Source organism: Lepidochelys kempii, chromosome 2 (genome assembly GCF_965140285.1).
Source record: "Lepidochelys kempii isolate rLepKem1 chromosome 2, rLepKem1.hap1, whole genome shotgun sequence".
Classification (NCBI taxonomy): Eukaryota; Metazoa; Chordata; order Testudines; family Cheloniidae; genus Lepidochelys; species Lepidochelys kempii.
Window position 1 is genome coordinate 122,543,097 of NC_136381.1, and position 27,716 is coordinate 122,570,812.

The following is a 27,716-nucleotide window of genomic DNA, read 5'->3' on the forward strand; positions in this document are numbered from 1 at the left end:
CACTACTCTCCCTGCACCTCTCCACCAGCTGCCTGTCCCCACCCCTCTTATTTTCACAAGGCTCTGACATTCGAGCCCCTGGCTTAACAAGGTTCTTTCAACTGAGGGTGGCCCCCTCATTTGTGACAGGTTAAGCACAGTCCTGCTTTCCTGTATTCCTACAATAATTACAACACTGGTAACCATATTTCACTACCCCTACCTTCAGTACTAAGGTGATTTGTACCCAACACCAGCCAAAGTTGATCACTTTGACATTGCTGTATCTGCTAAATATGTAAGTAGAGCAGAAGAAAACTGTATTTACATAAACACATCCAAAGTCTCTCCCCCTCCCAGCTAGCTGTCAGGGAAGACCTGTTGGGGTCTGGGTTGTAAAGTTGGTAAAAGAGATAGCTGATCACTAAGAATGGCTTATTTGTATGGAAAGTATTCTGGAATGGTACTAACAGAACAGAATCACAGTAATGGGTGAAAATTCTTCTGAAGAAGCTGTGCACACTCCTCATGCTGGAAATCTTCAGTCTTCTGCATTGTATGGATATTTTTAAATGATCATATTTAAGATACACAGAAATGCTGCTCTTAAACAGTGGCACTGGAATGCTTTTTATAGTGGGGTGCTGAAAGCCAGCAAAACTATTCCCAAACTTTTTACCTTGGTCCCCCCCGAGCTGAGGCCAGGAGCAGGGCCATGTCTCCCAGAGGGGAAGACACAGACAGGGATAAGGGTCGAGGCTGGAGCCATGGCTGGGACAGGCATGGGGCCAGTAGCAGAGCCCCGTGTGCAGGACCAGCAGCCGGGCCTCCACATGTGCGGGGCCGGCAGCTGGGATCCCCAGGCACGGGGCTGGAAGCTGGGACCCCTGGGTGTGGGGCTGGCTGCCAGGATGCGGGTCCCTGCGTGTGTGGCTGGGCGTGGCAGATCGGACCCCAGGATGCGGGGCCAGCAGCCGGGATGCAAAACACCCCCTGCAGCCCGGAGCGGGGCCACCAGCCAGGACTCCACATAAAACCTGCGGGTGCTGCAGCACCCCCCACACCCCTACTTCCCACGCCTATGCTCTTAAATAGAACAATCGGTTAAGTTCCTTCCTCTTTTTACTTGCATGCACAATACTGAAACTGTAAGCACTGTTTATTACTAACTGCTGATTCAGGCTACAGATTTACAGGAGAAAGCCAGAAGGACTTTAGGATGCCCAGAATTGCAAAACAGTTTCTATTATAATTCTTCTGCACAGATGCTTGTTTCCTCCTGAAACATTCATCTTTGGGGATGAAATTTCCACTCCACGCCTGCAACTTTTGTCTCCATGTGAAGGTCAATTATTTCTTGAAAGCTTGAGTGAAGGCATTTGTTTCTGATTTACATGCTATGAAACGGATCCAAACCCCAGTGAATCACTTGGTGTCTTCTTACTGACTGTATAGTGCAGTAGAGCCTTGGAAATCCAATTATGAAGGTCTGAAAAATAAGAACTGGCAAATGTATAGTAGGAAGTTTTGTCAAAGCTTAAATGATAATGTTAGCCATAGATGTTCTAGGTAGGGCTGGTCAAAAGTTTTACACCAAAACTGTTTGACTGAAAATAGAGTTCACAACTATACAATTTTTAAAAAATGTCCACTTTCTGTAGAAAATTTTGTCAAAAAACCCAAATACCCCCAAATCAAAACTTCAATTCAGAAATGCTGCCATGATGTCGCATGCGTCTATTCTCCACTATAGTCTGGATGCCTCAGACAGCCTACATCTCCAGTGATCCACGGTTGCTGTGGGACTCCCTTCATGCACTATGGTAAAAGATGAGACTGTGGTGCATCATGCGAAATGTAGTCTGGCCCGAGAATTAAGCACACACAGGAGAATGGGACATGAGGCATCTGAACTGGACCCTCCCTTAAGGCACTGTGGTAACCCTTCTGAATAGAAAATTTCTGTTGCGTTTTCACACCAAAATTAACTATTTAATTGTTGAAAATTTCCACAGAAAAAGCTCAGCTCTAGGCATGCCTTCACAACTGACTGTACAGTGAAATGGCTTCTGCTTTTGCCCCCCCCCCCAAAGACGCATGTCTTAGAACTATTAAGTACTGTGTTAAGATCGCATGGTTAAGGTTAGAAAATCATGAAATGCTAAAGGTAAAGTTGAATGCACAACTTTAACTCTGCCTCATTGTGAGTATATATTATGTTTCAGTCTAATGTAGTGCTAATATTCTATTTTTTAAATATAAAATTCTCTCTCTAATGAACTATAAATGCGGGTAAATAGTTCTAGTTTCGAAGGATGCTGTCAGGGTTCCTTCCCCACTCTGAACTCTAGGGTAGAGATGTGGAGACCTGCATGAAAGACTCCCTAAACTTATTCTTACCAGCTTAGGTTAAAAACTTCCCCAAGGTACAAACTTTGCCTTGTCCTTGAACAGTATGCTGCCACCACCAAGCGTTTAAAACAAAGAACAGGGAAAGAGACCACTTGGAGATGTCTTCCCCCAAAATATCCCCCCCAAGCTCTACACCCCCTTTCCTGGGGAAGGCTTGATAAGAATCCTCACCAATTGGTACAGGTGAACACAGACCCAAACCCTTGGATCTTAGAAACAATGAAAAATCAATCAGGTTCTTAAAAGAAGAATTTTAATTAAAGAAAAGGTAAAAGAATCACCTCTGTAAAATCAGGATGGAAAATACTTTACAGGGTATTCAGATTCAAAACACAGAAGATCCCGCTCTGGGCAAAACCTTAAAGTTACAGAAAACAAAATAAACCTCCCTCTTAATACAGGGAAAATTCACATAAAACAAAAAATAAACTAATCCGCCTTACCTGGCTTACCTATGCTGGTTGCAATATTGGAGACTTGGATTAGGATGGGTTGGAGAAGATGGATTTCTGTCTGACCTCTCTCAGTCCCAAGAGAGAACAAAATGTAAACAAAGAGCACAAACAAAAGCCTTTCTCCCCCGCCCCCGCCAAGATTTGAAAATATCTTGTTCCCTTATTGGTCCTTTGGGTCAAGTGCCAGCCAGGTTAGCTGAGCTTCTTAACCCTTTACAGGTAACAGGATGTTGCCTCTGGCCAGGAGGGATTTTATAGCAGTGTATACAGAAAGGTGGCTACCCTTCCCTTTATTTATGACAGATGCCATTATGCTGGTGCTGGGAATCTGAAAAAAGACTAACCACAACAAAAGACAGCTTTCTTACTTGAAAGTGGGAAGAAACAGATGTCAGGTAGGTTATAGTTTTGTAAATCTTTAATAGCTTCTTCCTTTCCCTTTATCAAAAAAGCTGGAATGTTATTTTCAAGTATTCACATTTTTTCAAATTTTATTAATAGAGCCCCCCCACTTTTTTTTTTGAGAATACCAATACCAGCTTTTAATATAAATTTTATGGGATAAACAGACTAGAGGCACATGCAGCAAATGCACATACCAATAAAGGACATCACAAGTGAAGTATAGAGGCTATAAAAATCACCAGGAAATATGGCTCACAAGTATCTCCCAGTAGCAAACCTAGCCCCCAAGAACAATGGCAGTCATAGCCAAGCTATTAATGTCAAGGAACGTTTTTATAGGGAAGTGATCAAAGGGATGCCAACAAAATTAAATGATGATCTATAACAAACCCATATGTAGGAACTTGGCTTGATTGCATCCTCCAAGCAGGAAAACATGGAGTATGGCTGAAGATGTGCTTTTTTTTTATATATTAAATTAAGGGATTTGGGTTAGCACTTTGTTCACCAAGGATATGGCAGAAGCATGAGAGCTTATTTGGTCCCTGTTATCAAAACCTTTTCCTTTGTGAGATCTGTCATACCATGAAATCTAATTTATGAAACATTTTAACAGCTGATCACTTCAACCATTCAGGTTACCCTCTCTTTACCATCTTTCATCTTGAAGAGGCGAGAGAGAGAGAGAGGGAGAAATAAAAATTATACACTGACACAAATAGTTTAAATCTAGGAGCACAACAGTAAACACAGTATTAAAAGCTTTTAAAGGAGCTGAAAATGAAATCTCAATATTAGAGGAAAACATGGCTCCTATTTTCAAGGAGTTTTGGTAAAGAATGATTAATCTGTGGGGCAAAATGTGCCATTTTTCTTTCTCTCATCAAAAAATTGTTAGCATAAAAGTGAAGATAAAGTTGGTCCTGTAATTAAGGCACAGCAATGGGATTCTAGAGCTCGGGATTCAATTCCCAGCTCTGTCACAAATATACTGTCATTTTGGGAATATCACTTAATTCCTCTGTTGTCCATCTGTAAAATGGGCATTATACTTCCATCATGTCTCTTTAGATACCATTCCTGCATGTGTAATCTTTGCAGAATTGGAGGGTTTTGAGACTATAAACTCTTCAGGGCAGGGAGTCTCTGCCCTGGTCAATTCTGGCCAGTATATGGGTTTAACACCCAGTTCGCTTCTCCCTCAATGTGAAGAGGACTATGCACACTTGTGGTAACCAAGATGAAATTTTCCCCAGACACCTTAGTCAAACACACACTGGTTTGGATTAAAACATAAAATATGTTTATTAACTACAAAAGGATAGATTAAGTGATTATACATGATAGCAAACAGATCAAAGAGATTACTGAGTAAATAAACAAAACTGCAAACTGATCTTAACACACTAGATAGTTAGGTTATGAATTAGCAAATTTTCACCCTGAGTGATAAACAGGATGGCGGATTCTTCAGGCACAAGCTGTCTTGGCTTTCCAGCGTGGGTTTCCTGGGTTTTCATACACAGGCTAGAAATCCCTTAGCCTGGGACCATCACTTCCCCCCTGTTCAGTCCTTGTTCCTCAGGTGTTCCCAGGTGTGTTGTTGTAGGGAGAGTGAGGTCCCCTCAGGATGTCATTCCCCTCCCTTTTATATCTTCTTCCCACTTGCTAGAAAGCTCTTTTGCTGTGACCTGGGTCAAACAGTTCCCATTGTGTAGTGCTATTTCTGAGAGGTTTCGGTTGTACACAGTTCCTGGGGCAATCCTTGTGCTTGTGTGCATTTCCTCAATAAGCCATTAACATTGTTTGGCCTGTTTACTGTTGAACCCGAAAGGCTGCTTGTGGGTGTTCCCAACCTCAACATGTTTCAGTAACACACAGCGCCAAACTTCATAACTTCACATATGACAATAGTACATACAATCCAAATGAGATATAACTGTCTAGCAGACCAAGACTTTTAGAATGATACCTCACAAGGCATACTTTGTACAAAACATATCCTAATTACATGACAGTGGTGAATATTGAGGTGTCACAAGAAGAACAACTTGAAAAGATTTTTTCCTTGTTGTGAAGTAAATGTTGCTCTGTCCAATTTACTTTAGGATTTTGATTTGGAGTGTTAGTGTATCCATGTTATTCCCAGGCTATTACATTCTCAAAGATCTCTGTGTAGCTTGAAAGTTTGTGTTTTTCACCAACAGAAGTTGGTCCAGATAAAAGAAATTACCTCAACCACCTTGTCTCTCCTTCCAATTTTAAACAGAACAGATATTTTTCATTACCATTAGAGTAATTTTTATAACAAGAGTTTGTAAATTATTCATAGGGTGCTTACACCTGACATGTTTTCAACAACATCACAAGAACATATTAGAGTTAACTGTGTCAATAAAATGATGTTTGCAGCCCTCTTAAAGACATAAATTCTTGCAATCATTTGCTGCTAACATGTGAAGTATTTATTTAAAGAAAACATACTGGCATGCATAACTGATAACTTAGCACTCAGAACTTTGAGGCTATAACAATACCCAAGTATTTCTGGTAGGAAAAGTTAATTGTTGGTTAATTTTTAACTTTTAACATTTTTAGTGTTCCTAAGAGGTACCAACGTGATCTTGGAGACCAAAATTGATGACAAAAAAAGTTTGGAGGCTGAAATTCTTTATTCAGCAAGAACAAGAACAGCACTGGATACAATAATGGAAGCTCTGTTATAGTGCTCAGCTAATATACCTCAGTTCTGATCTGGGGGTTAGACTTTTTCAAGATGTGAGGGTAGATCAGTTTCCATGCCCATGTAGTATTGAGCCTGTTTGTGATAGTGATTTTTTTCAATATGGATTCAACAAGAAAGAAGACTGAGATGACTAACTCATTTGACACTAGATTTTGGGTGGTTACAGTTATTTCAACTGGGCTGGTCTAGAGCAACAACCTGCCACAATGAAAGCTACACATCCCTTTACTCATTCTCCAAAGCCACCCAGTGGTCTGTGCTGGCCCCCATACTCCTTAGTTTCCTCAATCAATTACATACAAAGAATAACATTAAAATTATGATCTAACATCAATTGAGTAGTAAAAATGAAAAAAAACAAAAAACAAAACAAAACGAACAGTGAATATGAAGATGAGTCACATATTTTGACTAAGTAGTGCAGAACATTTATTCTCTAGGGATACCCTATTCAATGGAAACCCTATTGTTTCAAAATCTTCACCTATTTCTCCCCACTTCCAGTTTATAACAGCAATTATCTCATTGCAGGCTATTTACTAGACATTAATGGCTGGGACCATGAGCTCCTCGCAGCTGGTCAGCAAATACGGTTCACCTCCAGCTTTAATGCACAATATTATGCTTTAGGCAACACTCTTCTTTTGTATTTGGCTAATGTTTAACATATAATAGTAATTTAAGATACACTAACCAGAAATGCTATGGAAATGCCATTCTATTGTTGGCTCCATTCTAGCTCCCAATGGAGTTTATGGAATACCTGTCTTTGGGAATCAAAGATTTTCTTCTCCTGACTCTGGAACACAGCAGGTGCCAGGACCTAGGGATCCAACTCGATTTCTTGTAGTAGAAGAGCTCAAATATATTGTGACAATGTTGTATTCAGGAAAGTATTTAAAGTGATAGTATTAATAGGCATCTGCCTATGCAAGGGACTTGAGGTTTTTTCTTGTTATACATGTATGGGCCAGTTTGCTTCCTCTCACATTACAAATGTTGGAAGAAATCTTCTGAGAGGGTTCCCCTCTTGGAGATTCCCCCATACTATCCTGCCAGGAGGTGAGATTTTCCCCTTAGTGGAAGAGGCTGCAGGTTCCAGCTACAAACCTAGCAGATGACAAGGGGTGCATGGGAAGTCAGGGCCATCCATACAAAAGACCACACCTCCTCTGGCAGCACAGCTCCTTTACAGCTTTAATAACAGGGGAGCACCCCTCCAACCCCACCAACTGGTAGCTGTGGTAATATGTAGCGTGTAGTGGTGGGGAGAATACAGAAAAGCCTAGAGCTGTACTCAAGTACATAAAAGGTTGTTACAAGGAGGAGGAAGACAAATTGTTCTTCTTAATCTTTGAGGATAGGACAAGAAACAGGGGGCTTAAATTGCAGCAAGGGAGGTTCAAGTTGGACTATAGGAAAAACTTCCTAACTGTCCGGGTGGTTAAGCACTGGAATAAATTGCCTAGGGAGGTCGTGGAATCTCCATCATTGGAGATTTTTAAGAGCAGGTTAGACAAACGCCTGTCAGGAATGGTGTAGATCAGTGGTCACCAACCGGTCTATCACGATCGATTGGTCGATCCTAGAGGATCTCCCTGTTGATCGTGATTTCCGGCAGCAGCATAGCGTGGCTGCCATTAAGGCAGACTCCCCACTTATCTTGGCCCCACACTGCTCCCAGAAGTGGCCACTGCAGCCCCGTGGCCCCGAATCTCTCTCTGCGCGCTGCTCCTGCCTGCAAGCAAATTACATCTAAGCAAATTCTAAGACTCGGGATCCGTGTGCAACAATACTGGTGTAATTGGAGTCAAATGGAATGTTTGCGAATCATGAGGAATTACAGCCCTCCATATACAATCTAGTCAAGCACTAAGTAGTATTTTTATGGACTCTGTATGGATGACTGTAAGTAGGCTGGAGTCTGGGCAATACCGATACAATTAAGGGCGAAGAATTGAAGTTTTGTGACCACAGAGATAAGTCCGTGTGTGGTGGATGGGTATGCCTGTCAGGGCAGTGCTGTGGGTGCACACTTGAGATGTTTAAACTTGTCTGTAATTACACACCCACACACAAACCTGTTGAAAACATTCAAAGGTGCACAGTCAAACATTGAAAAGTTAGGAAATGACAAATTTAAGGTTGCCTGTGCATCCTTAAATCAGCCACGTGCATATGCATTCTGATAGTGTTTAATTATATGATCACACACTATTTCTTCCACAGGTACCCTGTCTCAGTCAGTGCACTGAAGGGACATTGCTCTCAATTAAGGCGCAACTATTCTGTATTTTATTTTCTGGTTCTGTGATGGAATGCATTATTTACTGCACACTATTCAAACACTGCTCTGAATAAAGACTTAATTTCCACGTTTTTTTCTGTGGCGCTCATTACTACCGTATCTGAGTGCATCACAAACATAATACATTTATTTTCACAACACCTGTGTGAGATGAATGGGGTATTACCCTCATGTTATAGACAGGAGGCACAGAGAGGTCAAAAGTATACAAGATTTTTTCAAAATATACAGCATTATATAGCACTTTTTATATGTTCAAAGCACAGCTCCCATTGACTTCAGTTGCAGCTGTGAATGTTCAGCATTTCTGCAAATCAGACCCTGGAATCAGGCACCCAGAAAATGAGGAACACACGATTAGTGACCACAAGTGAAAAGTTAGGTTTAAGTAGGGTGACCAAACAGCAAGTGTGAAAAATCAGGAGAGAGGGTGGGGGGTAATAGGAGCCTATATAAGAAAAAGACTCAAAAATCAGGACATCTGGTCACCCTAGGTTTAAGTGACTGGTTTAGCATCAAATCGGAACTCTGTGTCACAACCAGGTTTAGAAAATAATTCTTTATGGCAGCATTTAACTGCCTTAATCATGAGACTGTCAGTTCTCTGCCTATAATCCCCTGCCTCATTCACTACACCTTCCAACTTCTGCAACATACCAGGTAGAAGTTCTATAGATAAATCTCCATTACTGCAAGTTCTGATTCATCTCCAGAGCAGATTTATCCTGTGCACTGAATGAGGCAGGAATCCTGTGGAAAATGTAACATGTGATCATGTAATTAAAGACTATCAGAATGTGTATGCACAAAGGGGCAGAATTAAGGTTGCAGAGGCAGCCTTAATTCTGGAATTTCCTAGTTTTTTCAATGCTTGACTTTGCATCCTTAATGTTCTCTTAAAGTATTTGTGTGTATGTAATTTCCTAGGGATTTAGAAAAACAACCTGAAAAATAGAAATTCCATAATGTGCTATTATATTGACACCCCCCTGGGTCATCAGCAGGGTTGGGAACTTCAGATTCTTCACACATATCTTTGCCACATGAGCTAACAGTAACTGATAGAAGATGACCTCCTACTACTCTATGTCAGTGATACTCAGACCTCAGTGGTTCAGACGCCAAATTAGCGATCAACATTACCCAAAAAAGCCACAGTAGCATGAATTCATTGTTTCATTTAACATATATATATATAATAGCTTTGGTTAATAATTAAATCACAGAGTGTTTCAATATTATGTGCTATAAAGAGCCACAGGAGACACATTAAAGAGACACTTTTGGCTCCCAAGCCTCAGTTCTGAGTATCACTGCTCTATTTAGACTAGCATTAGAGGGGAATGGAATGCTTTGTCAGTGGGTTTCAGATATTTGCTGACAAAGTAATGGTGAGACTTGACTCTTGGGTTCCAAGGCCTCATACTGCCTCTGGTAAAAACTTCCTTGGAATGTCTAAACATTATAGGTACCTTTTCCAAACCAAGTATGTGTAATTCTATATGAGATCTCATTCTAACAAATAAAATGATCACAGAACTAAAAATCTGTGGTTGCCAAGGTGCAGCTGATCATGACCTAATTATATTTGTTTTGTGCTAACCAAATAGGTCTGTTACTAGACAGGGATGGTAAAATAGTCAATGTAGAAAAGTCAAAAGCATTCAAAAATATGTACTCTTTATTTGTATCTTTGCAATGCTAATTGAAATAATTACTATTCCAGCAGCAAGAGAGGAGGTTAAATAGCAACGGCTAACAAATGCTTTAAATCTGCAGGGCCAGATAACTTGCACCCAAGAGTTTTAAAATAATTGACCAAGGAGCTCTCTGACTCATTGATGTTGATATTTAACAAATTGTAGGATACAGAGGAAGTTCCAGACTGCAGGAACAAATGAATGTGCCAATATTTTAAAAGGATTAATGGGATGACCTGTGTATCTATAGGCTGGTTAGCTTGAGATCAATCCTGAGCAAAATCCTGCGAAGTCTGATGTGGAATGGAAGCAATAAAGATTTAAAGGTTTGTTTTTATTGTTCATTTGTAAAACACCTAGCAACCCTAAAAGGACCGCGTTGTGTTAGGAGCTGTACAAACAGAACAAAAAGTCCATGTCCCAAAGAGCTTGCATAATTAATGCCAATCAACATGGTTCAATGGAAGTAGGCTTTGTGGAACTTGATGGGGGTTTTTAAGATAGGTTTGGTTGACAAAGGTAACTGGTGCCATAATATACCTGGAGTTCTGTAAGGTATTTAACTTACTACTGCATAACATTCTGATTTAAAAACTAGCACTATACAGAATCAGTTTCACACATATTAAATGGATTAACTGTCTGGCTGATCTAAAAAAAAATTGTAAATAACGAATCATCATCCAATCATCATCAGTCCCCTACACTCATGGCAGGACTAAGTATTATCTAGACCAGTGGTCTCCAACCTTTTAACACACACGATCACTTTTTGAATCTCAGGGCAACTCATGATTTACCCTGCCCCTCCCCTGAGGCCCATCCTGCTCACTCTATCCCCCCTCTCTCCATTGCTCACTCTTCCCCCACCCTCACTCACTTTCACTAGGCTGGGGCAGGGGATTGGGGTTCAGGAGGGGGTGTGGGCTCTGAGATGGGGCCAAGGGGTTCCCAGTGTGGAAGGAGGCTCTGGACTGAGCCTGGGTGCAGGAGGGGGTGAGGGGTGCAAGCTCTAGGAGGGAGTTTGGCTGCAGGAGGGGGCTCCAGGCTGGATCAGAGTGTTGGGGTGCAGGAGGGGGTACAGGGATGGAGGTTGGGGTGTGGCTTACTTACCTCCAGTGGCTCCCAGTCGACGGCAGGTGCAGCGAGTCTTAAGGCAGACTCCCTGCCTACCAGCCAATGGGAGCTGCGTGATCATATAATTAAACAGTGTGTGATCATATAATTAAACACTATCAGAATGCATATGCACGTGGCTGATTTAAGGATGCACAGGCAACCTTAAATTTGTCATTTCCTAACTTTTCAATGTTTGACTGTGCACCTTTGAATGTTTTCAACAGGTTTGTGTGTGGGTGTGTAATTACAGACAAGTTTAAACATCGCAAGTGTGCACCCACAGCACTGCCCTGACAGGCATACCCATCCACCACACACGGACTTATCTCTGTGGTCACAAAACTTCAATTCTTCGCCCTTAATTGTATCGGTCTTGCCCAGACTCCAGCCTACTTACAGTCATCCATACAGAGTCCATAAAAATACTACTTAGTGCTTGACTAGATTGTATATGGAGGGCTGTAATTCCTCATGATTCGCAAACATTCCATTTGACTCCAATTACACCAGTATTGTTGCACATGGATCCCGAGTCTTAGAATTTGCTTAGATGTAAAACATAAATTGACAAGGGTCCTTGGGACCTCATGAAGCATTCAGGACTTTGATGGACCTTGCAAGCTGTGCCCCATTCCTTTCCAGTCTCTCCAAATGTGGAGCTTTGCTATGGGAAAGCAACTCCTGTGTGACTTTCCATCTCCTGTCTTTCCAAGATGAGGCCCACATCTGTGCCAGGCATACTTTGTAGATCAGCTAATCTAACTATGTACACATGCCTGTAGGTAGGCACACACATGCACATACCACACTACGTATGTATAAAAAAAATAGAAATTGGAGGGAAACTGAGGAGATTCCTTGCAGCCTTTTGGGTGTAGCAATCTTTCTTTGTGATGCTTAGAAATAAACATACAAGGCTCATATGCAAAACTCTTTATTTATAACAGAACAATTGACAGGAAAGTTAGCCACTTCCAATTCTTCAGGAACGTCTTCATCATTTCACAGTCAGATAGTGTGTAAGAGCATAGTTATTTCATGGTAACAAGCTATGGGAAGGAACTCAGCTGCCTGTTAAAAGGCCTCTCGTACAGTGTAAAAAGGATTGTTGTGATATGGGTGTAGCAGGCTCTCACTTTGCAAGTATGTTGGGCAATGTGCATCCAGTGCCATTAGGCAAAGATACAAAGTAGTTAAGACTATTAGTAGTGAGTATTAGCTATGTGCTTGGGGAGCACTACATTCACATTCTCTTTCAGAAATCTATCCTTTCGTTATCTATCCATTCCTTTCACTTCCCCAATTGCCAAAAAAAGTTAATACGTCAAATTCTAATGGTATTGTGACCCTTTCAGAGAATCTCTCACTTTTTCCATTTTGAATTTTTGTTTGACATGTGCACTTTAGTTTACATTCAGACGCTTACATTAACCAAAATGTAGTGGGAAGTGTCCATAAGAGCAAGGACAGACTTGGAATTTGTGAAGATGCTTTTTTGTCAATGTTCGTCAAAGGGATAAAAAAAACCCTAATAATTGTTAAAGACACTGCTTTTAAAGATTGCTTTTATTCTCTAAAAATAGGTATACGGATTTTATAAACACGTACATAATCTACTTGAGAATATTTTAGAGACATTTTGTATGTCACAAATTCTCATTAATTTATTATTTAAAATATTTTCTTCCAAAGTCTGAACTGAGGGTTAGATAAGCTAACCAGTCTAATTACTGCTTTTAGCCATCAGACTGCACTCTACTGTGCAGCGAGGGGAAGAGGAGATTGCTTTTTTGCGTATGGTGGTTCTGTCTGTAGATGTCTCTAGTGCAGTGTATTGGCTCTGACCCGAGGATCTTACAAGACCCTGGAAGAGTCAGACCCTTTTAGCTTGACTACTTGGTCAGATTTATCTTGATCATCAATTTACTTTCTTTCATCAGGGCATGTGCCTTTCAGTAGGTAGACTAATAGTTAAAGTGCTTCAGTTAAAGTAAAAAAACAAACAAAAAACCTCTCAACAGATAGAAGAGGTTTATCTGGAGAATCTGATAAACTACTTACAGAATATGCACTGAAGTATCTGAAATGCTGAAAGTTTCCCATGGATCAATGTAGTGCAAGTAATTCTATACATTATGTGCTCCAATTCCTCTAGACTGGAAATGTACAGTACTTACAAAAACACAATCCAAAAAGCAGAGACTTGTGCTGGTGGCTCTTCCTTGTCATTTTAGAAACATAAAAAATTCTGCACTACTTTTTCATAATTTAAATACATAAGTAATCTCCACTTTTATTACTTTATGACAATGACTTCAAATTTACATTATTTTAAGTACCATTGTAATAGCTCCGTGTATAATACTTTGCTGATATCTTGTCAGAAAATAAAATAAAAAATACCTTTCACTATATAAAAATGCTGGAAAGACAAGAACACAGAACAGGGACTTGGTACAGACTATGAATTCAGTTTTATATCAACCACAGTTAACCCAAAAATTAACAGATACACAGCGATATTCAAAAGCAGTGCAAATATCTTTGGAGGTTAGAATAAAATTATACTACAAGAACATCAGACAGGGGAAATAAAAAGGCAAGAACTTCAAGTACAAGGAACCAGTCTGCATGAGGTCCATCTTAGTGTTTATTTGAATTTCTTTTCCAAATTTTACTTCTTCCTCTGAAACACGTTAGCCAACATGGCACCTGATGTAGTCAGCTGGCCCATTTTGTTCAAAAACTTGGTCTTTGTATCTTCACTCACAAGGCTTGCAGCAATTGACATTGAGCTAGGAAAGAGTTAAGAAATGAGTTACATAAGAGAACTAAAAAACTCCGAAGAATTCTGTGGTTTGCTGTTTAATAGGCAACGTAAGTGTCTTATCAGCACATTCATGGTTTAAAAATCATGAAAGACTAGGCTGTTATGAATAGCTATGAAAAAGCCACACCCAAGGACACACTTGGTTGACAAGTCTACATACCAGACAAACAACAATTTCCTTCCAGCCTCCACAGCGGTAGTGTGTCTCAAGCACCATCAAAGCTTCTATATTACTTGTGCACCTCAGGGTCCATAGCACACTCAACCCAAATGACAGGTTTCAGAGTAGCAGCCGTGTTAGTCTGTATCCGCAAAAAGAACAGGAGTACTAGTGGCACCTTAGAGACTATCCAATTTATTTGAGCATAAGCTTTCATGGGCATAAGCTTTTGTGTAATGACACATCCACTCCCAGTCTTTATTCAAGGCTAATTTAATTTGCAAATGGGACACCATTAAATTAGGCTTGAATAAAGACGGGGAGTGGATGTGTCATTACACAAAGTAAAACTGTTTCCCCATGTTTATTCCCCCCCAGTTTCTCACACGTTCTTGTCAACTGCTGGAAATGGCCCATCTTGATTATCACTACAAAAGGTTTTTTTTCTCTCCTGTTGGTAATAGCTCACCTTAACTGATCACTCTCGTTACAGTGTGTATGATAACACCCATTGTTTCATGTTCTCTGTGTATATACAATCTTCCTACTGTATTTTCCACTGCATGCATCTGATGAAGTGAGCTGTAGCTCACGAAAGCTTATGCTCAGATAAATTTGTTAGTCTCTAAGGTGCACAAGTCCTCCTGTTCTTTCAACCCAAATGGTAGTTTTCCACATTCATAGTTCCAGGAAAACGTAGCCCTAGAGGTCCTTCAAACAGAGTCCTACTGAAGCACTTTAAAATGCTGTTACATATTCTTTTGAATATCTTTATAAGTTCTCATGTTCATGTTAGCTTAATAATTTGACGATTACTTCTCAAGGATGAATGCCTTTGTGAAGCATCCACTCCGTCACTGTCTAGTTGGAAATATAAACTTTAAGCCTTCATTTGTCCAAGTACTATAGATTTGGAAGACCACATCTAATCTCAAATCAGATTCAGAAAAGCAATAAAGCCAAAACTACTGAAGGTAAGAAACCTGAATGTGTGGCAATAGGTTTTAAAAAGCCATACAGTCACACAGACACTCCGCTGGAATTTGTAATGAACTGGAGTGTTCAACTTCTCGGTAAAGAGATAACGGTCACTACAGTAGAACTGTGTCACCAGGCAGAGCATTCCTATAAAGCAGTATCACAAAAGGCAGAAGTGCTAATAAATGTGCTGCACTTCCTGTACTACACCAAGACATTTGTGGTTAAAATGTAGAGGCAAACTTTCTGTCAACATAATGCAGCACCAAGTTTTACTAAAATTAAAATGGAGTCCTCCTTATAAAGCTCAGCAGGGACTCTGACTATTTGATAATTATTGAAGTGCTTACAGCATCCAAGTCCATAAAAATGAATTTCCTGAAATCAAGACACAGTACCAACATTTCAAACCTGCCAGGATGTCAGGGCAGGTCAAGTAAGTGAAAACTAGTTATAAATTGTTCTCCCATAAGCCAAAAAGGAAGTTACTTACCTGTAACTGAAGGTTCTTCAAGATGTGTGGTCCTATTGGTATTCCGAATGTGGGGGCACATGTGTGCCATGCGCCGGAAGGTTTTCTTAACAGTGTCAGATGACCCACATGTGCTCTCAGCCGAGGGTATAATCAGCTGTGTGGGTTGATGCCTCTCCAGTGATCCCTCTTACTCCTGAATAGGCCAGTTCGCAGCAGAGAGGATGGAGGACAGGTATTGGAATACAAATAGAGACCACACATCTGGAAGAATCTCCAGTTACAGGTAAGTAACCTCCTCCTCTTCTCCAAGTGATAGTCCCTATAGGTATTCCAAACACGGGTGAGTAGCAAGAGTGATTAGTGTGGAGGTGGGTGCGAGGCTGTATGAGGAAATGTAGTCTGCAGTATGGCACAGCCCACTGCAGCGTCCACAGCCGCCCGTTGGACAATGGTGTAGTGGTATATGAACATGTGTACTGAGTGCCACGCTGCTGCTCAACAGATGTCTGGCCATGAGATGTCCACAAGACAGACCAATGTGACAGCGTGCATTCGTGTAGAGTGTACTGTAATTATCAGGTGGCAGTACATCGGATAGCGTGTAGCATTCATGGATGCACCCAGAGATCCATTTGGAGATTCGCTGGGAGGAGAAAGCTTGACTCATGGACTGGTTGGCAATGGTTTCAAACATTTTGGCCGATGCGTGAAAGGCGTGGGTTCTGTAGAGGCAAAACACCAACACATGGCTGACTTTGAGGGAATGCAGCATCCTGTGTGCATGGGAGGCATGTGGTTTGGGACAGAAAACAGGGAGGTGGATGCACTGATTAAGATGGAACTCTGACACTTTTGGCAGGAACTTAGGGTGTAGCCGTAAGGAAACTTTATCCTTGTGGAATACAGTGTGTGTGTGTGTGTGTGTGTGGAGGGGGGGGGTCAACCATCCTGACTGCCAGTTTGCTGACCCATTTAGCTGAGGTAATGGCCACTAAGAACATGCCTTTCATGGAGAGATGTGAGATGGAGCACATTGCCACTGGCTTGAAGGGTGCTCTAGTGAGGACAGAGAGAACGAGATTGAAGTCCCACCAGGATGTGGACCAGAGTACTGGTGGGAAGGTATTGAGGAGACCTTTCATAAAGCAGATGGTGGTAGGGTGCATAAACACAGAGGAACCCCCTCCATTGGGAGAGAAAGGCATTAAGGGCTACCAGACAGATCTGTATAGAACTGAGGCAAGGCCTGATATCTCAAGCTTGAGGAGGTAATTGAGAATGATAGTTATGGAGATTGTACTCTATAGATGCTGACAGCAGTGAAACCATGAGATGAATAGTCTCCATTTAACTTGGTAGCAGGCTCTGGTGGATGCCCTCTTGCTTTGGGTAAGGATGTGTTGCACCAAGGTGGAGCAAGCATTGTCTACCCCAATCCTCAAGCAAAAACCAGGCTGCAAAGTGAAGAGGGCCCAGGTTGGGATGCTGGACTCGGCCCCGATCTTGTGTGAGGAGATCTGTGAGTGTTCTGAAGCGGATCAGTATTCAGGTAGGGAGTCTGAGGAGGTCTGTGAACCAAAACTGATTGGGTAAGAATGGAGCTATGAGTATTATGGTAGCTCAGTCCCATTGGACCTTGCATTACGGGTGGATGGGAATGGGGGGAGGCATAGCAGAGGTCACCTGTCCAGGGCAGGAGAATAAGTGTCACCCTGCGAGTCCTCCCCCATGGCTCCCCTGGAACAATAAAGGGGCAACTTGCAGTTCTCGTGAGTGGCAAAGAGATCCCAGCGTGGGGTGCCCCATTTGAGGAAGAGGTAGTGAAGAGTGGCATTGTCCAATTCCCACTCATGGTTGAAGTAGAGAGTTCTGCTGAGCATGCTGGCCAGGGAATTTTGCGTGCCCAGGAGCTACATGACTTGGAGCTTCACATGGTGTTTGATGCACTGGTTCCAAAGGTGGATGGTGGACTCTGAACAGAGAGAGGGAGACTTGGTGTCATCCTTCTTGTTGACGTACACTACCGCTGCGATGGTGTCGGACATACTTTAATGTGGTGGGATTGAATGAAAAGAAGAAACACCTAGTACGCAAAATGGACTGCCCTCAGTTTGAGCACATTTATGTGCATTCTGGCCTCTTTTGGTATCCAGACACCCTGGTTGTGTGATGGTCTAGATGGACCCCCTGAACACCAAGGAGACTTCTGTTGTGATGGTGGCCTGCAGGATGGGAGAGGTGAAGGGGGTACCGACCACGACCTTGGAAGAGTTGGTCCGCCATGTAAGCGAGGTCAGAACCGCCTGGGCAATAGTGACTCTGGCCTCCAAATGGTCCATGTGGGGTCTGTAGATTGAGAGGATCCAGAATTGGAGGCAACATATGTCTAGATGTGCATGTAGTGTCATGGATATAAAGGCTGCCATATGTCCCCGGAGGGAAAGGCAAGGGTGGACCATGGTGTGTGGGTTGTGGTGCAGTTCTGCAACTATGGCTGTCAGCATTGTGAAGCAGTCTGCTGGAAGGAAGGCCCATGCCACAATTGAGTCAAGCCACGCCCCAATAAAGTTGATTGTGTAGGTATGAACATGGATTTCTCCTCCTTGAGGCAGATACCTAGAGTGGTCAGGAGAGCGCGAAGGGCAAGGATGGCAGAGATGAGTTCTTGTCGGGATAGCGCGACAAGGAGCCAGCTGTCCAGGTAGGGGTATACAACATAGTTGAGGCGGCGCATTTGGGCTGCCCGCGACAGTGAAGACCTTCGTGAAGACTCATGGAGCCACTGCTTTGCTGAAAGGGAGGACTTGGAAGTGGTAGTGGTAGCGTCCCACCTGGAAATGGAGAAATTTCTGGTGGGTCGGGTGAATGTTGATGCGGAAGTAGGTGTCTTTCATGTAAATAGTAGCAAACCAGGCCCAATGGGGAATCATACCACTAGAAGTTATCTTGAGAGGTCATCTAGTCCAGTCCCCTGCACTCATGGCAGGACTAAATATTATCTAGACCATTCCTGAGAGGTGTGTTTCTCTAAACTGCTCTGAAAAATCTCCAACGATGGAGATTCCACAACCTCCTTAGCAATTTATTCCAGCGCTTAGGAAGTTTTTCCTAATGTCCAACCTAAACCTCCCTTGCTACAATTTAAGCCCATTGCTTCTAGTCCTATCCTCAGAGGTTAAGAACAACAATTTTTCTCCCTCCTCCTTGTAACAACCTTTTATGTACTTGAAAACTATCATGTCCCCTCTCAGTCTTCTCTTTTCCAGATTAAATAAACCCAATTTTTTCAATCTTCCCTCAGAAGTCATGTTTTCTGTGGCTCTGGCTGGTATGGAGGTGGCAGCAGGATGGGCGGTGTGTGTGCTGGTGACTGCTCCGGGTGGGCAGGTATAGGGATGACCGTCGGTCCCTCCATCCCTCCAACCATGGAAGCTTGGACACCAGTGCGACTGAGTCAATATGCGACATCTCACCCGACCTGGTTTGGGGAGGAAACGATGCGCTTAGGAGCAGCCCTTGACAGGGACCTACTCTTATGCCCATGAGAGTGCTTCTTATGCTCATGCCTGGGCTTCTCCTTGACTGCCAGTGGAGTGCTGGGAGGAGTACTCACCGCCAGCGACGGACATGGCACCAACAGTTCTGGATCCGAGTGAGCATGTGGCCTCATGGCTTCCTCCATTAGATATTTTTGGAGGCGGAACTCCTCAGTCTGAGTTGGGAAAGATTTACAAATCGTGCAACGAGCTGCAATGTGAGCTTCCCTGAGACAATACAGACACTGCTGGTGCTCGTTGCTCATGGAGAATGAGCAGGGACAAGGAACAGTTTTTAAACCCCGGAGCATGGAGCAGTCCCAGGAGGGTGGGGGAAGGGAAAGCTTACCCCAGATGGGGTTTCACTATCACTAACTATAACGATATACAACTATCTATGCTACCCACCAAAAAACAAAACAGAAGCACAAGTACAAGACTGATAATCGAACTAGAGAAGTCACTCTCTAGTTAAAAAACTAACAGTGTGAAGGAACAGGGGTTCTGACTCCACGGAGCAGTAAGAGGGAAGTGGAGAGGCGTCGACCCGCACAGCCTATTATACCCTCGGCTGGGAATACGAGGGGAGACATGATGCACATACAGGTTAACGGAGACTGCTAAGAAAACCTTCTGGCGCATATGTGCACCCATGATTGGGATACATATAGGAACCATCATTCGAAGAAGAATATTCTTTACCTGGAGCACAGGGGCACTCAAAGAGAAGACATTATGTTCTAGTCTATTTCCATAAACAAAAAAATAAAACCATGCAAGTACTTTACATCTCATCCTCACTTGCTTGAATACAGAAATGCATTTTTAAATGATAAAAGTATCACTTACGCCATAAGAGCTAGTTTATTATACATCACATGTTCGTGTTACTATTGCAGCATCCTATCAACCCTGTCTTTTCTTTTGATCTTTTTTCTTTTAGCTATTGAGTCTTGCTATTATCCTAGATTAAGTGCTGGGACAGAGATTGCCTTATATGTTTGTACAGTGCCTGCTACACTAGGGTCTTGACCCATGGCTATGGCCTCTATATACTACTGTAAGATCATATGCTGTAGGAATACTTTGAAAAACTTATTTGCCATAAAATGAAACAACAAATCAAATGTCTCAATATTATTCTTAAACTTTATTCTATAAACTTAACATTTCCCAATATCCAATTCTGCATCTGAGCCCCTACATCTGTATTTGGATGTCTAGATGTCCATTTAAGAACATAAGCGTGAAACCTGGGCTCACAATATCTCTCTCTTTAGTCAGCATATGACAAAAATCACCTTCTTACATAACGGCTCTGCATATATTGTGCTGATCTGACACTGATTAAGTGAATTTAGCGTAAATTTCATGATTTATAACCTTGCAAAAGTGAAAAGTTATCATAAAAAGATCTCTTTGGCAACAGTCTATAGCAGAGGTGGGCAACCTACAGCCTGCGGGACCATCCTGCCTGGCCCTTGAGCTCCCGGACCCTCCCGCACTGTCCCCCCTCCCTCGCAGTCTCAGCTCGCCATGCCGCCAACGCTCTGGGAGGCGGGACTATGAGCTCCTGCTGGGCAGTGCGGCGACAGGGTAGGCTCCAGCCAGGTGGCACAGCTGCCAGACATGCTGCTCTCCACCGCATGGTAAGGGGGCGGGGAGCGGGGTTGTACAAGGGGCAGGAGGTTCCGGGGGGCAGTCAGGGGACAGGGGCAGTTGGATGGGGCCGAGGTTCTGGGGCGGGGGCGGTCAAGGGACAGGGGTTGGATAGGCATGGAAGTCCTGGGGGGGCCTGTCAGGGGGTGGGGGTGTGGATAGGGGTCGGGACAGTGAGGGAACAGGGAGCAGGAGGGATTGGATGGGGGTGGGGTCCCAGGGGTGCGGTTAGGGGTGGGGGGGTCCCGGAGGAGGCGGTCAGGGGAGAAGGAACTGGGAGGTTGGATAGGTTGGGGGTTCTGAGGGCATAGTCAGGGGGTGGGAAGTGGGAGGGGGCAGAGGCCAGGCTGTTTGGGGAGACACAGCCTTCCCTACCCGGCCCTCCATACAGTTTTGGAACCCCAATGTGGCTCTCAGGACAAAAAATTTGCCCACCTATAGTCTATAGTCTCAAACTTTAATATTAGGGAAGTATTTAATATATTTTAAATTGTCATTTAATGATATCTGGCAGTCTGAAAACATGGAGAGCCATGTGACCAGTCAGCTCTGTGGATCAGCAGCAATCTGCAGATCAGTCTGGGAACTACTGGTAGCATACTTTGCTTTTAGCTTAGCTGCTCTAAGAAAACTGTATTGTCAAGATGCAAGCTGGATTTCATAATCAATATCCCTTTGATTTGACTATCAAAGAAGGGGATAATGATTATATAAAGAATCAAAACTTTTACTTAATACCAGCTATTCAGGAACTAGAAGTCACTTCAACCTATGTTATTCAAGTCTGTCCCAGAAAAAACTGCTTTAGAAGGGAAAGTAGTTATTCCATGCATCAACAGTGAAAGGAAATGCACTGGGCTAACTTCAGAAAAGGAAGAAAGTCTGGGCTTGGAGACAGCAAAAGAAAACCAGTCTTAAACTGAGGGATACTGGGCCCGAAGCTACACAGTGAACTAATCAATAAGCACTGAAAGACATTTTATTTTCATTCTGAAAGTCTTCGTATGACAAAAGGTTTAGGGAAACATCAGAGTCACAAAGTGTGTGATCTAATATCTTCTGGTAAGAGAGATAATATCTGGTAATATCTTTTGATAAGAGAGACAAGCTTTCGAGCTTACACAGAGTTCTTCACATCTGGGAACGTACTCAGTGTCACAGCTAAAGAAAATGTCAGTTTCTGGAATACTTTAGAACTTAGAACAAATTCAGAATCGGGAACAATAAAGTTCAGATTTTCACGGATAACATTCTTACAACAGTATAACCCAGACAGGTGGAAACATTTAAAAACAAGTATGTCTGTGAAACATGTCCAGGATTACCAAGTTTAAATAGTTAAACATGTTGATCAGGTGAGATATCTTATAATTCGGTTGAAAGGTTTGAGAGGTTTTTTTTAATTGTAACAGCTTAAAAGCCAGTAGTTTATGTTATTAAATGATGCAGCCATGCAACAGTTCTTCTGTTTTCTCATAAAAATATAATTCATGACACAGAAAAATAGTGTTTAAATGTTAACTTGACTGATGTCTACATGTATTACATGCTATACAGTACTCCCTTCAATTTATGGTGAGGCTTCAGGCCAAAACATTCAGAAAATCCGTTCATATTACTGTGCACTTTGTAAAATCACTTTTTAAAAGTAAGTTGGTTATTTAAGATCAAACTCTTTTGTCGTATATAAAAATGAGTTTAAGAAAAACTGTCCATAAACAGCTTTAGGAGTTACAATACTTGACATGTTTTGTTTTTACATCACAAAAGCATATTCCTTTTGTGATCTCAGAATCTCTCTAATCAACATTTGTAATATAAGAGGTGAAAATATGGTGAGCTATAGTAAATAAATGTCTACAACTGATTTTGATTAATTTTATTTTTTATAAATGTATTTGGATAGAATAGTCCTTGCATCATGTTCCTAAACACTGGTAACTTGATTGCCTTTTGGCTACATTTTTATAAAGGATTTAAATGTATTTAAAAAAAAACAAACCACTTAAAGGGTATCTAAAGTTTCTAATAAAATGACCAAGTTTTGATTTGGCTTTAGGAGGACAGAGAAGTTTGTGTGGACATATCTTAAGTCATTAAATATTTTCTATAAAATTTCGACACGTTTTTGAAAAAATATTGCAACAAAAATCCAATACTGAAAAGATACAAAAAAGGGGAAGGTTAAACAAAGGAAACAAGCGTGACACGTTGTGAAGACTTCTCTTTTTCAATCTTACTTCTCAGTAGTTAGCATTCAAGAGGGAAATTAATTGGATGCAGCGTCACTGATGCACACGTAATACTTATATTTGTATCCACACTGCACAGGAAGTACTCAATGTGGTATCAAAATGTTTTCTTCAGTTGTAAAATGTTACATTTTGCTTCAAGTTTTTTGCTACTATAGTGCTCTTTACGACTGCAGTTAATCTAAAACAACCATTAGACTAAAGCTCCAGAGAGAGAAAAAACAGTATGTCTTATTCAAAACCAACCCTGTCCACTTAGAGAGATACTTAATAGAAGAGAACACATCATCATCCCCCAAAGTAACTCCTCTGTTCAATTAAAAAGAGAAGCCCATCAATGCTTCTAAGTGAAGAGAGTTGCTTTTGACTTAAGGACAACTCTCTCACCTTCCCAAAGGAACCCAGGTTATGTTTACACTGCGTCACAGCACAGTCTGCAGGAGTGAGAGTTGCACAGCACACCAAAATGTTGTGCTCTAACTGCCCTTTGTGGCTGCTGCTGGCACAAGCTAAAAGGTACAGAGGGCACAGAGTGAAGAGAAAACCCTGGTAAAGAGTGCTCATTTGCAAAACAGGTGCTTCTCATTGTGAAATGAAGTTAGGACTGGCTGAATGGGGGTTTTCATGTTTTTGTTTTTCAAAATCTACTAAGGAGGTACTGTGGCAGACTGTGCTGGGGCCAAGCTAAGCCCTCTTATCACAGGTGCTGCAACCAACGCTTATAATGGTGCACAGATTCTAGGAGTGAATCACTAGCAAACAGCTACTGTTAAAAATGCTTTACAGCCAGGCCCACAGCTTCTCCTTCTAGTCCTACCCAAAAAGACACCAGGGATATCTCTGAACGTGTCCACTTTTATCCTTTGTCTTTTCAGTTTCTCATTCTTCTCCGGTCAAAGTTTGTGTCACCTCTGCCTTCCTTATCTTTTCTCTGATCTATTTTTTTGTTGTGTTGCTCTGCGCCTCCTAGCCCTTCACTCTGATTGCTTTCCCCTGTTCCTCCTGTCTGGTTTTCTACTACTTTTCCTGAAAAAGGAGAACGTGCCTGAGGCTTTAACCACAATAACCAGTGCTTTGTCACCAAAGCAAAATAATGGCTACTTCCCTCTCCCTCCCTTGCTGTTTTGTTGCCTACCTATTGTGTTGCTCCTCCACCCTCTACTACTTTTCACGAGCAAATGAACATTAAGATCACTGAAGAACGACTGTACTTTGAATTATTTCATTTCGTGCCTGGTCCTCTCTCTCCCTCAATTCTGCCGATTTCACCCAGAGGAATGGGAAGAGATGGAGGTAGTGAAGGAGTACAATGAAAGGTGAAGAGTGCACGGTGAAATAAAGCTCTGAAAGGCTACTTCCTTAGTTTCCATTTACTAATTTAGTGTGGCACATGGCAGGTTTGAGCCTAGAAAATATACTAGTTACTAGCCCAATATGATCTCTGATATCTTTAGCCATATTGTTAAGAGAGCAAAAGAGGTACAAAATTTTAAATGCTGCTTTCTTTCTGCAAAGATTATGAAGTCTTTGAATTTATTCTCCCTCATAAGAGGTATCTATGACTAGCCACGAAAACAACACGGAGTCTGGTGGCACTTTAAAAACTAACAGATTTATTTGGGCATAAGCTTTCGTGGGTAAAAAACCCACTATGCCCAAATAAATCTGTTAGCCTTTAAGGTGCCCCAGGACTTCTTGTTGTTTTTGTGAATACAGACTAACACGGCTACCCCCTGATATATGACTAGCCAGAATCAATTCACTTTTCATATACTACGACCAGTACTGAGAAAAAAGCTGGCTTAGAACCTAGGCATTGTTTAAAGTCTCGGTGGACTCAAAGTCAAGTCTTCAAGTGTACCTTCAAGTGTTGGTCTGATGCTAACCTCTGCAAGATTTGTTCAATTCTTGTTATATGATTTATTCACTATCAGCTACAGACAGTGCACAATATCATAAGCACTAATAGCCATGTTCAAGGGGCTAAACCAGATGTGTTTGAAGCCTATTCTCCTCTACATCAAAAACAGTTCTATTCAACAACATATATTTACAAACTCCGTCTTTCCTAATTTTCAAAGTGATTTGAGAATCAAGCCTTGTTACCTTGAGAAGTAGTTTTACCAATATTTTACAGATAAGGAGAGAGAGAGAGTTTAAGTGACTTGCTCAGAGTCACACTGAAAATCAGTGTCAGAGCTGGGAACTGACTCCCAAATCTCTTTCTTTGCCATTTGATGATTTTCTCTTTTTATAAGCCAATGCTGCTGAATTCCCACAATTTAAAGTAGGGGTGGGCAAACTATGGCTTGGGGGCCGCATCAGGCCCTCCAGACATTTTAATCCGGCCCTCAAGCTCTTGCCGGGCAGCGGGGTTCAGAGCTTGCCCTGCTCTGGCGGTCCAGCCGGAGAGTGGGGTTTGCCCTGCTCCACGTGGCTCCCAAAAGCAGTGGCATGTCCCCTCTCTGGCTCCTACATGTAGGGGCAGCCAGGAGGTGCTGCATGCTGCCCCTCAGCTCCCATTGGATGGGAACTGCAGCCAGTGGGAGCTGCAGAGGTGGCGCCTGTGGACAGGGCAGCGTTCAGAGTCACCTGGTCATGTCTCCGCGTAGGAGCTGGAGTGGGGGACATGTCGCTGCTTCTGGGAGCTGCTTGAGGTAAGAGCCGCCTGGAGCCTGCACCCCTGACTCCCTCCTGCACCCCAACCTCCTTCCCCAGCCCTGATCCCTCTCCCGCCCTCCGAACCCCTCCGTCCCAGCCCAGGGCAACCTCCTGCACCCCCAACCCCAGAGCCCCAGCTAGAGCCCTCCCCCCTGCACCCGAACCCCCTGCCCTAGCCCAGAGCCCCCACCCCTCTTTCCCAGCCCAGAGCCCCTTCCTGCACCCTGAACTCCTCATTTCTGGCCACACCCCAGAGCCCGCACCTCCAGTCAGAGCCCTCCCACACCCCAACCCCCTATTTCATGAGCATTCATGGCCCGCCATACAATTTCCATAGCCAGATGTGGCCCTCGGGCCAAAAAGTTTGCCCATCCCTGACTTAAAGGGTCTCATTTACTATGCTGAAAAAGTTATTCAGTCCTGAAAATAGTCATTTACTGTGTCCAAAAGTATTTCTTCCAGTAGCCAGTTAGCATCTATGTCTTATTAGACATAGGACAATATTTCAATTATTGCTTCTGATGGGTCAGAAGCGTAAGAACAAAACAACATGCGAAAACAAGAACTTCATTTCCACCAAGTAGATGAAAGTGCACTGCTCTACATTATATACTGGATACAGCAACAACCACAAACTGAGTTTGGACAAAGTTCCTGAAATCTGCTTCTAAATATAGATTATGTCAAAACAGGATTCACAGGTGCAAGCCTTGGACTAGAGAACGGCACAGCACCCAGGAAGACACCCATTCAAAATTCTTTGACCATTATTTAAAACAAAAAATAAAAAAAGGCTGCTCCCCCTTCCCCAAAAAGCAGTCGATGCCTTACCCTTGTGGTTCTTGGACAGTCTTGTTTTCCACTTTCTGTTCACACTCCTTTATCATGGAGCTTAAAATAACCTAAAACCACCAAAGAGGAAAATAGGATTTGAAAGGTATGTTCTTCTAATGTTAATATTTCTGGTTAAAACTAAAGCAAACCGCCTCTAATTCTAGCACAAGCTAAGAAAGAGCTAGAATTTTAAAGGGTGCATTACATTTTCAAGCGCCTTTAAAATGCAAATAACTAATGACACTGTTCTGTGGTTACAAGCATCAAGACTATTTAGAATGTTTCAAGGAAGACATTTTTATTTAGATCGTTACTGTGTTCAAAGATGCCTTTCTTGTAATGAATCAAAGCACAACCACTCTGATTTTTCATCTTAGACCATAGCTTTACTTCATTTTTCAACGTACATTTACAAAAAACTTACATTTCTGGTCTTTACAGATTTATCTTGATAATTAATTTGCATCTGCACGCTCGGTTTTGGCTTATAGTGTTAACCCTTAAAGTTATCGTTAGAGGTATTGGGTACCAAAGTAAAGATGATAAAAGTTGAGATGGTATCCTGTGCTACTTTTCTTTTATAGAAAGGAAGTGTTATTGTAAGCTGGTGCATCATTACAATGGTGTCTGCAAGCGTTGCTATAAATTGAGGCCTGTGGGCACCTCCTTTAAAAATTCTTATTTTACAGGTTTACACATAATCTTTAAGACTGAATGTGAAAAAAGCAGTCTGTTGTTTCTGTATTTCTAAAGTGAGGAAACATTCTCTGTGTGCGCACGCGCGTACATGCAAACGTTAGGCATTGAATGTGGCTGATTGAAAAGGAGTCAGTTTTAGCAGAGATCCTGTGTTCTGGAATAAAGCATACAACACATTTGTCACAGATAATAAAAATGAAAGCTGAAACACTAAGGTATTGTCTTTAACAAAACAGAAAAACTGCAGTTGGAACAGTTATGTAAATCAGTAATAATGCATGGATTGACATTAAAAACGTATATCTAGTGCACAAACTAATCACCTGAAGCTTTCACTGGCTCATGGCTTGGCAGAAAGCCAAGGACTTTCCTTGATTCACTTCTTGGTTCCTATTGAGTTAATCATAAAGCCTCAGATATAGCCAAAGCCTGATGAAATCATTCATCCCTTCCTAAAGGATGAATGGTAAAATATGCAGCAATAAGGTGCCTGCATCAAGAGAGTCAC

At 42.2% G+C, this 27,716-nt stretch overlaps 1 protein-coding gene across 13 annotated transcripts in view; it reads right to left on the reverse strand.

Annotated features, from left to right (window-relative positions):
• Nucleotides 1–12,042: 12,042 nt before the first annotated feature.
• Nucleotides 12,043–27,716, reverse strand: part of RELCH (RAB11 binding and LisH domain, coiled-coil and HEAT repeat containing) — a 122,321-nt gene continuing 106,647 nt past the window's right edge. For 11 of the 13 annotated variants that reach the window (XM_073332231.2, XM_073332227.2, XM_073332224.2 and 8 more), the window contains 2 exons: nt 26,507–26,577; nt 12,043–13,919 (listed from right to left, as the gene is read on the reverse strand). In XM_073332231.2, coding sequence (XP_073188332.2) covers nt 13,799–13,919; nt 26,507–26,577 — 192 coding nt within the window. In that variant the 3' untranslated portion in view covers nt 12,043–13,798. The remainder of the gene's footprint in view (nt 13,920–26,506; nt 26,578–27,716) is intronic. The other 2 variants (XM_073332228.2, XM_073332232.2) reach the window with 2 other exon arrangements.